We start from the raw sequence: 12889 nt of genomic DNA, 5'->3' as shown, positions 1-12889 counted from the left end.
TAGCTCAGTACTAGACTCCTTAAGACTCTATGAAACACTATCAATTCAAAATAAGACGTACTGCAGTATTTTTTTTCTATAATAGTAGCACTACAGGATTGTTAAATGCAGACAGAAGAGCAGTAGATGTTTGGGAAGTTTAAAAAGCTAACATTCATAGTGGCTGAAGAGAATCACAATGGATTATGAGATGGGTAGTTCCTTCACTCTGGGAAAATCATGCATATATCTTTGTATCCTTGTCTTTTTCTCTGTTTCCAATCCTGTTTTTGCGCCAAATCAAATGATTTATAGTCTAGAGCAGTGGTTCTTAACTGGTGGTTTGGGACCCAAAAGTGGGTCATGAAGATCTGCCTATTTAAAATAGTGTCAAAGTTCAAGAAGCACTTCTAAACATGCTTGTTTGGTTTCATTTGTTTGGTTTGTTACATAATTTCTACCTTCTTAGACCCAAACGGCATTATTTTTTCATCAAATTAATCTGAAAGGTCAAAAATGTATGAAAATTGGTGTCCTAATTTGTCATGATGATGCTGGTTCTGAGGCTAGAGCAGTTGAGAACCACTGATTTAGAGTAATCAGGTATCTGATGGCTCGGTTCAGGGATTAAAAATATTGCCATGTAAGGATTTTGTGAAATGTCAATGGAAGATTTGAAGGGGTTAGATATATTTCTAGGTCCGGCTGAGCTTTGTTTAAAGTTTATTTTTGATAAATTGAGCAGTAAACTCGTATTTTTGACGTCTTGTCCTCTCTTTGTGTCTCCCTTTAGGGCTCGCTCACCGACTACCTGAAGGCCAACGTTGTGTCCTGGAACGAGCTGTGTCACATCGCTCAGACAGCTGCCCGTGGCCTCGCCTACCTCCACGAAGATATCCCGGGGCACAAAGACGGACACAAGCCCTCCATCGCTCACAGGTGCACTATCATAACATCTTCTATCAGCACATCAGGGACAGATTTGGTACGTTCTGATTGTAGCTAGAGGAGCTCTAAATTTACTTTTGTTTCTTTTTGTCTCACAGGGACATTAAGAGTAAGAATGTGCTGTTGAAGAATAATCTGACAGCCTGCATAGCGGACTTTGGCCTCGCTCTGAAGTTTGAAGCAGGAAAATCAGCAGGAGACACTCACGGACAGGTACACTTTGGTGTCTTTTGTCACCTTTGCATGGTGAATTAAATAAGTTTGATCATAAAGATGTAGTTTGCATGCACAGATCTTATCAGAAACATTCTGAAATAGTTTTATTTTAACTGATTCACAGTTTTTTTATTTGACATTATATGCAGATTCAGCAATAACCCCCTCCTCTGTGCTAAGCGTCTCTTTTTGCCGTCTCAGCCGTCTGCAAGCTGTGTCATGGCTTTCTCCCCCTGTTTGTTTTTCTCTTCATGTTCCCGTCCTCCTGCTGACCTTTGAGCTGTTTCTCTCTAATTCTGCAGGTGGGAACACGGCGCTACATGGCGCCTGAAGTCCTCGAGGGCGCCATCAACTTCCAGCGGGACTCCTTCCTGCGTATCGACATGTACGCCTTTGGCCTCGTGCTGTGGGAGCTCGCAGCACGCTGCACGGCCGCTGACGGTGAGATGAAATCATGAATGCTGTGCGATTTATTCAAAGTGTGCAATGTTACAGCAAGTTGATTTAGATTGTGTGTGTAAACAGGCCCAGTGGACGAGTACATGCTCCCGTTTGAGGAGGAGGTGGGTCAGCATCCGTCTCTGGAGGACATGCAGGAGGTCGTCGTTCACAAGAAGCTGCGGCCCTGCCTGAGGGACTGCTGGCAGAAACACACGGTGAGCAGAGAGAAGGATGATTGAACTGTGACTGTTTGGAGAGCAGGATCATCTTTGACCTGATTTACTTCAGTCTTTATACTATTTTAGTGCAGAGATCCTCACACAAGCGATACTAAAGAGGTCTAAAATAAGTCTGATTCAGCCAGATACTCTTCAGTAAAACCTTGATGGTTTTTACTACATCATTAGAAATCTTTTTGAGGCATCAGATGTTGAAGACCTGATTCCCTTTCAATGCAGTGTTCCGATAACACAGAATATACCTTGAAACATGCAGACAGAAAAAAATAGTCTTCAGTCATTCAAAAGATCCGTGGAAGGTTTTCTCTTTTTGAAGTATGGGGCAAGTCAAATAGATGCAAGTAGGACAACAGTATTAATAAAATAAAGCCGTAAAGTAACTCTTTTCGAACATTTCTGCTAATGCTTACAACCAGTTTATCTGCTGTGAATATAGATCTGTCTCAGTTGTAAATATGAGGCTATATACGGCTGCAGATCTTCCTGCATAAGCTGCTAATACCAGCCTACAAAAGCGGTAATGATGGCCTGTAGAGGCTGAAGATATCGGCCTGTATCAGATGTAAAAATATCAGCATATATCGGCTATAAATATCAGCCTAAGTAAGCTGAAAATATTAGACTGTTTCATTTAAATTTAACAGCATATGGTAGCTATACCAATGACCTGTATCGGCTGTGAATATAAGCCTATATCAGCTGGAAATATAAGCCTCTATCAGCTGTAATAATAAGCCTATATCAGCTTGTAAATATGAGTTTCTGTCAGCTGGATATATAAGCCTATATTAGCTGGAAATATAAGCCTATATCAACTGGAAATATAAGCCTGTATCAGCTGTAATAATAAGCATATATTAGCTGGAAATACAGGCCTATGCCAGCAGTAAATATAAGCCTGTTTCAGCTGTAATATAAGCCTATATCATCTGTATTATAAGCCTATATCAGCTATAAATTTCAGGCTATATCAGTCTGTACCAACTTTTTATATCAGCTGTTATGAAGCCAAACACTGAAACAAAGTCTTCCCTCAGGTTTCTAAAATATGTATAAGGGTTAGTTATTTTCTTAGTTAACCAGAAAAAAACTTGATGACTCCTGCCACTATCAAAGACATGTGATCACACCCGACTGATTCAATGCTGTAAATCATTTCAACCATTAAAATGTGAGAAATCCTGCAAAAACATTCTTCAGACTGTATTAAAGCCCCATAGGAAATCTACAAAAGTTGAATTTTGTTAGCTACTATTTCTGAACAGAAGACCTTTCACTTACAGCATGATGGGAAGCAATCAAGAAGTAAAAAAAAAAAGCTAAGAAATTCACTGAATTATTCTTGTTTTTAAAAATATTCACAGATCTTTCCCTCAGTATGTCCTGTATCCATTGAAAACATAAACATGCAGAATATAAAGGCTCTCTGTGTGCTGTTTCAGTGTTTAAAACCAAAGAAAAACTGACCCTGAACTCACTGACATTGAATAACCCCGGTTTTCTTCATCCTCAGGGTCTCGCCATGCTCTGCGAAACTATCGAAGACTGCTGGGACCACGAGGCCGAGGCTCGCCTGTCCGCAGGCTGCGTCGAGGAGCGCATCGGCCAAATGCAGCGCCAAGCTCCCATCATCGGCCCTGAGGAGATCGTCACCGTTGTCACCATGGTGACCAACGTGGACCTCCCGCCCAAGGAGTCCAGCTTATGATCAGTCTGACGAGCTTGCAGAAACACGGATCAGCGCGAGGGGGGATGAACGGCCGACCCTGGTTGGTTGGCGTTGAGTTTTTTTCTCTCTTTTTTTCTTTTTGTTTTTTTATTTTTCGTTCCTTTAAGTGCGGGCCGCTACTTCAGGAAACACCCTGCGCCCACCTCACCACATCAGTCGATATCCACCTCATTTTGATATGTGTGCCTGAGGATTTTGACATTTTAACGTTCGAGACAAACTCTCATCCCGAGCAAACGATTCAGGATTTTAAGGAGTGAAAGCGTCGACATGCTGGGACAAAACACTTTGATCATGTATTGTTTTTATACACATACACTCACACAGGAGGGCGACCGCTTCTGCTCGGGTTTTCTACAGAGAGAGGAGACCCGGCGGGGAAATTTCACAGAACTCTCAGTGCATTTTAGTGTAAAAACAAAAGAAAAAAAAAAAAAAGACGAGCACCTGGCTCTGGATTCATTTGCTGTTTTCTCGTGTGCGTTTTTTTTTTCTTTTTGAAGAAACGACTATCGTTCTGCCAATAAGCAACGGCTTCTGAATGTTTATAGTGTAATGCTGCTGTACATAGTGTATTATGGACCCAGACAACTTGGTAATCAAGCTTATTTTAAAGGGGGGGGAGGGGGGTGAAGGGGACGGGGAGGGGGGGTCCATTTTCAAGCATTACGACGATAAAAAAAACCATAAACCTCCTTCAACCAGGTATACCTCACTTCAGATGGACACAGATTAAATTTCCCTCTTCACAGTCACACTTTTTCTCCACCACCTTGGCTCTTCACATCCACACAATCTGCTCTAAGCCTCATGGGTAACGTAGTCCGCTAAAGCCTCGATACACATCGCCATAAAGACACAAGTTTCTCCCTTTTTCCTCCCCGTTCATTCTCACTTTTATGATTTTTTTTTGACTGAATAACAACCTTTTTTAGTTTTGTTTTCTTCTGATTCTGGAAAAATCATCCCTCCCTTCGATGAAGTTATTTTCTAATTAGCTGTGTTAACTGTCAGTGGTGTAACTTTACCAGGTGAGATCTGGATATTCAGTATTTTTATCTCTTTGGATCAGCGCTGGGTACCAGTTTAAGGCTCATTTATGCTCTCTGCTCCCAAGCGTTCTTTCCGTACAATGCGGCCATTTTGCTGCACGTTCTCTGCAGACCCAACGTTGCAACACCAACAAAAATCATGGAACCAGTGTCAAGTTTTGCAGTCAACAGTTCATGTAAGATGTCCAAAACAACAAAGAAAATGGTGAAAAATTTTGACTAAAGACTTCGCAAATTTGTCAGAAATTATCAACACATTTAGGATGTTAACTCTAGCTTCTCCTTATAGACGTACCAGTATCTGGAAAGCATAAGGGTCTATTTTCATTGTAAAAAGGAGCAAAAATGAGTTTTAATGATACCTTTAAATATTTATTATCAACACCAAATCAGAAGTTTTTAATCACTCTAAGTTCGTCAAACTTTTGGAGCATTTTCTTCTGATTCTTGTACTTAAGTGTGGTCTGATTTTGTTCATAAATAATCAACGAAAACATTCAAATTCATCTGAATGTGGCATTTGGATTCCTTTAAAGGTACCCAGCCCTCCTTTGGACATCAACCTGTATTTAGCTGAGCCAGCTTGCGTTTAATTTGGACCGCACACACTCACACAAACACATCACTTCTCCTTTATTTCGGATTACTATCAAGAGTCTGTTTTGATACACCTCAGGAATCTTTGCTACTCACCACACCCTCCGCCTCTTCCTCCTCATCCTCACCCGTCTCGGACTGGAATACCTCCTCTTTCGCTGATTCTTACGCTTCCTCTCTTTCTCTCTTTCTCTCTCTGTCTCGTCTCTTCTCGACTTGTTGGAGGTTTAGGCGTGCCGTCACGCCTGCAGGAGCTCTAGATTTGATTCATATTTGACCCCAAACTGAAAAAAGAAAGATTTAATCAGTAGATTTGACTCAAGAGCCAGCTTGAAAATGGTCTTTTGTCGTGGCGTTTTAGCTAAACTTTTAGTCTAGTTTTACCAAACTTGGCCTGGTTTGTTTCTACTTTCTTGACCAGCCAAACACTTCCTGATTCTCTCCTAAAGCATGCCAAAAAAGCTCAAAATCTTAGTTTTTGAGAATTAGTTGCACAAGACAGTGCTGCCTTTATATTAAGGCAGAAGTTTGAAGCTATCTACAGTTAGCTAACCTTTTTAGCTTTGCTGTTTTCAGTGTCAACACTGCCATCTCTAAGCTTGATAAACAATGAGGAAACCAAGCAGTTTTATGGCTGAAATGTCTTCCTCTGAACGGTGGCGGCATAGCTAACCGCCCTTCAAGCCGAGACGAGGTCTCTCTTCTCTCTCTCTTTCATCCTGGTGCCATTTCTACGTATCCACATTAGTTACTCTTGTAGATGTCAGGCAAAACGGATGTATCTGTCACTGCTGCAGAAGGCAACAATGACGTTTTTTGAATCTTTTATTTCTTCTGAGGGACATTGAACACTGGTGCCGGCAGACCTGCAGTCTCTCCTCAAGCTTTGGGACGGTTTTAGGGTGGGCAGTTTAAAATCAAGCAAGAAGTTAAAAAAATGTCATTCTACAGAACCATTTCACATTCAGGGCAATCCATGATTATGCTTTCTTTACAACACAAGTAGTATTAAAGCAAACGTACTGTAGTATTCAAGGAATAAGGGGGTAAAAGCAAAATATTTAGCCCTCAAAAGTCCAAATGTTGCTTCATATTCAACCAAAACAATCAGAAACTGTGACAGTCAACACTAAGCGTTCAGATCCTGCAAAATCTCCTTAAGCTTGTTTTAACTTCCCCTACCAACACCTCCAAAAACAGCAGATCTGATCAAGACAAAGCACTGCTACAACAAGCATTAGACACCATCCCAGCTCATGAAAAGCAACTACAACAACACAGCAAACCTGAGGAAGTAGAAGCCATCTTATTCGCCTACTGTAGCATCAGTTTGCATCAATATCGTCATTGTCAACGGTTCTCAAGGAGCAGGGATGATCAGCAAAACCCCAGCAGCCCTTTGATAAACACTACCTCACTCATGGGGCGGAAAGCCGTGGCAGAAAAACACCCAGGAAAACGGTTCCTGATTGGAAAATGTGAGCCAAACTCACCGCAAAAGTTGGTAAACTCCAAGATTTCTGTATTATCTTGGTGCCAACCAAGTATTTGGTTCTTTCTTTGGTATTTTCATTGCTAAACAAGACTTGAAATCTTTAAAATTCTTCCTTAGTAATGAGTAAATTATCAGTTAGATCTAAATATCCGCGACAAGGAACAATGTAAAACAGAACTGCAGTATTAAAGGCTTTTTAAAGGGATGGGAAATGATTTCTGGAAATTTGAACAGCATATTCAAGTATGAATAATCAATAATGTTATGCAACTAATATCTCAATTAAAACTGTATTATTCCAGCTGCTGGATTAGCTCACGGGGTGGAAAGCCAGGGCAAAAAACACCCAGGAAAACACTTCCTGATTGAGCCAAATTCACTGCAAAAGTTGGAGAAACTCTCAGCTTTGCTATTTTCTCCTTGCAGTTGACATTTTCTTAAGATTTTGGTTCCTTCTTTGATATTTTCCATGGGTCAGGGTGCCCATATATAGAGGCTTTAGTCCTCAACGCACTGGTCCGCTGTCCTTTCAAAAAGCCAAAAAGCCCTAGAAATATTGTTAAAAAAAATACATTATTCAATTATTTCTACTCTCGTTGGTTGTAATGTGGTACTTCCAACAGACGGTGGCTGTAGCGTGCCTGACAGCCTGAAAGCTACCGCCTTTTAAAGATGAATGAAGAAGAAAGCAGGAATGTCTAAGGTGCTAAGAAACCAACTTTCAGTCTTGTACATCAATTTTACTGCACATTTTAATGTAAATGATCATTTAAATGATCTTTTTAACTCAGTATTGTCAAGGGAAAACAGGCGTTTGTTCAGTTAAAATCAGTGCAAAGCAATGCTAAATCTGTTAGCCAGTTGACGGCAATATCCTTTATCTGTTAGCATCAAGCTAACCAGCTCTTCTCAGCCCATCTCTGAGACTCTTTTAAATAATAACCAGAGGTATATCCTTTCTAATCCTTGATTTTTCTACCAATCATGTTCCCTACAGAGCAGATCTCACAGTATTTCAGCAGCCAAGTGGATTTTTAACTCCCGCCTCCAAATGTTGGTGTGTTTCCTGCCAAAGTGGCTCTAAAAGTCATCAGACCTTTTAGCCACAGCAAAACAAATTCTCCAGTGTTCAGTTGGTGGCCACATTGATTTAAATATGTTCAGTGTTTGAAAGGTTGAGTTTAAACTGCGCTCGAGAAACCGTCCCAAACCGACAAATACCATTCAGGGATTCAGTACTATGCTTTTCTAAGTTCTCGCGAGTTATATGCAACCAGTGCCGCAAACTACCCTACACTTCTGTAGGATCAGCTGCAGGAGTGACTTTCAATACACACAAACACACACGATTAACTTGTAGCATTTTAATTTTGTTTTTTAAATCTTGCATATTGATATGTTGTATTTATTTTTTAATTTACAGGCCTGAGGTTTTTGGGGGATCGGAGCTCAGGTGCAACTCAGAATAACGTTGTAAGAGTTGGCACGATTGTTGTTTTTCTTTCTCGGGTTTTGGGAGGGGGGTGGAGGGGGGGTTTTGGTTGTAATTCAGGAAATACTTTACATGAATTCAAAAAGAAAAGATATAAACTGTAACGTGCTTCTTTCTATTCAGTCTATGGACAAAAACGACCGAGAATGAATGTTCTTCAGACTCCTGGATTCCAGTATTGTGTGTACTTTGATGGATTGAGCCCGGCCCTGTGTAACTTTAGAGGGCTTTGCGTTTGGCTGGTTTCGTGTGATTGTGCCCCGTAGTCGCAGAAACGAGTAAAACCAACGTATGGAGATCCATTTGTACTCCTTTTGTAAACCATCTACTTTGACAGCAAAGGATTAAAGAGACATTTAAAGCTCCTATTAGGAACTTTTTATTGATTTTGGCGCCCCCTGTGAACTCAGATTTTGTCATATCTCTAATAACAAAAACACTGCCCCATACTTTATTTAAACGGCAGTTAAAATGACTTTTGGGAATGGAAATTTGTCAAAAAGACAGTCTCAGGCATTAAAACGGTAATTTTAGGCATTTAATGTCACTTAATTTTGTCTCTCCTCTAATCTTGTCAGCGTTTGAACAACCAAAAGTCAACGGAATAAATTGAAGACGGTCTAACAGTCACCTTAAACTTCTTATAGGAAATTTTGCACCTTAAAAGCCCTGTCTTCCATTCTTTCCCGATCCTGAAATCCAATCCAGAGCACTTAAAATTCCCAGAAAAACTCCTCAAAAAAGCCTCAAAACTAACCACATACTATGCTCTGAACTTTATCAATTGACGCGATTTGAGACAATCTTATCTGCGATTTTGTCAATCATAAATTGGTTTCAGTCATCCTAATGAAACTCCATCCATCCAGTTACTTCTGTTTATCCAAGACTGGGTCATGTGATAAGCAGGTCAACACAGAAGTCCTTCTTCCCAGCAACATTTTCCAATCCCTCTTTGGGGATCTTGACCTCCAAAATTCCACGTACTCCTGCACTGCGATCTACTCGTGAAGTGCACTGTGGAGCAAATCGCCCCTTCAGCTTCAATTAAAGTCACAACATTGTTCTTTAAAGGTGTATGAATGGGTCTGTCCTACACGTAGGTTTTACCGTTTTCCCGACGTCCTCCAGCCCAGCACCTCACATTGCTGTGCATATAAACTACCAGTGAAACATTTGTGTCTTGTTGCCCCCCCACCCCACTATTTTAAGCAGTCTAGGATGTGTACAGACATGAGAACATAAATACCTGTATCAACTATATACTCTTGAGCTGAATCTTTATAAGTGCGTGTTGAACTTCAGTGTTTCCTCTACATTCATTTATACTTTTCTTGTGTTTTGACTCGGCAGCGGGGCTCGGCTTGGCTCGGCTGCAGAAAAAAAAAAAAAAAAAACTCGTCCTTCACTTTAAGTTGAGCTTTGTGTAAGCTGAAAGCTAGAGGCTCATTGGAGTACTTTGTAAGGTATCCCAGAAAGCACTTAACGGTTCTTGGCAGGGAGAAAATGACAGACATTTGGCCTGCGGCGTCCCACAAGGAGGCTACCCGGGTCCCCTCACGGTTGCATTTTAAAGACTCCCTGAAGCTCTCTAAGAGCAGTTGCAATACTCCATGTGTGATAAAACAATCACCCACTACAGGTATTTCATTCCAGCATCTCAATCTCCTGCTTTTTCCAACTGTTGGCAAAGATTTTAGAGGAAACATTGAACTCCAATGACCTCGCCGCCAAGGCTGTCTTGGCAGCCGGATCAGTCCGGTTGCCAGGCCTGAAATTTCTACAAAAAAAAAAAACACCATACACTACAAGCATTTTTGACCCCACATTTCTCGAGGCTCTCGAGTTGCAGCGCTGATCCAGGATCTGCCAACGCAGTCTGTCGTGATAAAGATACTCGCAGGGTTTCTGGGTTTTAGAGCTGGAAGATCAGTCTTGGTCACGAAATGAACGTGGGATGAGAAAAAGTGTCCAAACAGAAGAAAAACGTCTTGTTTCTTTACTCCTGATACGTGACTGTGCGCTTTGGCAAAAAATGTGAAAACAGGACAAGACGTAAAGGTCTGGAATTTCATACCAGGGAAGTGTAGGAAGTAACACAAGCATCCCACCAGGAGTTTTTAAAGCAGCAGAAATCCTGCGTATGTTATCACAAAAAGACAAAAGTGATCCCTAATCAATGCTGCAACTCCCTGCTAATGGTTTTTATCAGCTGAAGTGATCCACGTGATGTAAATAAATGTGTTTTTAGATTGTGATTTGTGGTGTTTTTTGTTTTCTTTCACCAACGTTATCAGGAAGTTCACAAAGAAGAACTGAATTTTTAAACCCTCCCGAAAAATCAAGGAGTTGTTGCATACTTGCATGAAACTTCTTATATTGCTAGTAGGAATTTTCAGGGTTACTTATAAGGAAATAAAATCATACTAGCATCGCAAATTTATGTAAATATAAAGGAGAACAATAGATTAGCTGAGCTGAATACTGAAATAAATCCCTCCAAAAAGATGACTTGTTTAACCTTTAAAGTGTAATTTTACAGGATAATATTTGCAATAAACTTTTTATCAGAACTTTTTAATACATAACCTTTTTATTTTACCTTTGCTAATTAATATCATAGCTTCATAAATGGATTAACCTCAGGACCCACCTTCATCTCCTCAAATTAGAGGCCCCAGGTAAATCCATCATGAGTTTCTTCCCTGTTATCTAGATTAAAATGAGTAAACACAATGTTTAGAAGCCTCTTTTCATACAACAAAGCCAGAGACCTACAAATCTGGGGCCAAGCAACACTGGAAAAACAATTTAAATCTGACATCTAATACACAACGTATATCTTAATTTTTTGGTTTTGAGCAATTTCATTTTTAAAGACCAAATATTGCATCTTAAGTTCTGCACACTGCTAAATTGATGATAGATGTTGGCAGCATTCAGAAAATGTTGCCAACACATTATGTGCAATGTGGACGATGCTCTCTTGTTACTATTGTCAATAGTATGACAGAAAACAACGATTTTCTGTTCTTTCTTTATACCACAGATCATTAAAATACAGATAATTTTAAATGAATGGGAATTAAAGAGTATAGAACATTATGAAAACTTAAATACGTGGAAATGTTGCCAATGTTTTTGCTAAATTTTGAGAAGTATTGCATTAATGATAAAAAATTTCAGCTTAACTTCTGCACACTCCTAAATGGAATATATATATATATATATATATATATATATATATATATATATATATATATATATATATATATGTTGGCAACATTTGAAAAAGGGAGCAGAACCCTCATTCCTTGCCACTTTCTAAATGTTGCCAACATTTCAGTGCAATTTCATCAGTGCTCTTTTGTTAAAATGATTAAAAAAAAAAAAGTTTTTCCTCTACTTTTTTAGCATCAATCATTAAAATTAAGATTATGGGGGGGGGGTATTTAAGATAACAGAAGATTAAAAAAAAAATTAAACAGAGAATGCTTTTGTACAATTTCAGGCAATTTCGATCAAAAATTGTCGGCAAAGTTTTGAACACTGCTAAATAAAACGTGCCTTGCCAGCATTTGAAAAAGGAGACTGAAACCTTGCTTCTTGCCAGTCCCATCCACTTTTCCAGATGTTGCCAACACATTTGTGCAATTTAGACTGTGTTTTTTGTCCTTTTGTTAAAAGTAAGACCAAGGACCATTTAACTTCACTTTTTCGTACCACTGATAATTTAAACAGTGATTATTTTAAAAGAAATTGTATTTAAGAGTACAAACCATTCTAAAATCTTATATTTACTTAAATGTTGCCAGTGTTTTTGTGCAATTTTTTTGTGCAATTTGGTTCTTCATGGCCAAAATTTGCAAGCAATTTATGGCACACCGCTAAACATAGCTTATTCATTGACAGCATTTCAAAAAGGGGGCAGAAAGAACGATCACTCCTTGCCAGTCGTGCCCATTTTTCCAAATGTTGCCAACACATTTTTGCAATTTAGACAGTGCTCTGTCCTTTAGTTAAAACCAAATTACTTTACTTTTCACGCCACCGATAATTTAAATATTGTTATTTTTAAAGAAATTGTATTTAGTAGAACAAACCATTCTGAAAACTTAAATTTACTGAAATGTTGCCAATGATACTGTACAATTTTTGGGCAATTTAGTTCTGAATGACCAAATTTGCAGGCATAATATTGCAAATTTCTACACTGAATTAATACTTTGGCGGCATTTGAAATAGGGGGCAGTAAGGAACCCCTACTCCTTGCCAGCTGTGCTCAATTTTACAAATATTGCCAACATATTTGTGCAATTTAGACAGTGATCTGTCCTGTGGTCAAAACTAAGGCCGAAGACATTTATTTACCTTACTTTTTCACACCACTGATCAGTAAAACAATTACCTTTTTTAAAACCAATTTTTAACCATTTTGCACATTTTCAAAATAGTGGAAAGTTGGCAATATTTTTGTGCTATTTTTCAGATCCTAGGATACAGTGACACCAAAAGTAGAGAAATGTAATGTTCTACCGTCACGTTTTTAACCAAAGGGGAGAGAAAAAACTCTTACTTGCAAATATTTGTTGGCAACATTTGGATAATTGAGTGTGAGTGGGAAGGGGTGAGGATTCCAGGAGTTTACCTGCAATTTTTGCGGATTAAACGATAAATGACTCTACATTTCAGTTGGAAATA

At 39.3% G+C, this 12889-nt stretch overlaps 1 protein-coding gene across 3 annotated transcripts in view; it reads left to right on the top strand.

The window, feature by feature from the left end:
- acvr2ab (activin A receptor type 2Ab) overlaps positions 1-12889 on the top strand; it is an 88710-nt gene that overhangs the window by 75058 nt on the left and 763 nt on the right. For 2 of the 3 annotated variants that reach the window (XM_041782254.1, XM_041782253.1), the window contains 5 exons: positions 773-918; positions 1026-1140; positions 1446-1584; positions 1669-1799; positions 3337-4151. In XM_041782254.1, coding sequence (XP_041638188.1) covers positions 773-918; positions 1026-1140; positions 1446-1584; positions 1669-1799; positions 3337-3531 — 726 coding nt within the window. In that variant the 3' untranslated portion in view covers positions 3532-4151. Of the gene's footprint in view, positions 1-772; positions 919-1025; positions 1141-1445; positions 1585-1668; positions 1800-3336; positions 4152-12889 lie in introns of those variants that run through there. The other variant, XR_005991652.1, reaches the window with a different exon arrangement.

Source organism: Cheilinus undulatus, linkage group 24 (assembly GCF_018320785.1).
Source record: "Cheilinus undulatus linkage group 24, ASM1832078v1, whole genome shotgun sequence".
NCBI classification, from domain to species: Eukaryota; Metazoa; Chordata; class Actinopteri; order Labriformes; family Labridae; genus Cheilinus; species Cheilinus undulatus.
The sequence above is the reverse complement of the archived record's forward strand: the minus strand, read 5'-3'. Positions and strand labels throughout refer to the sequence as shown.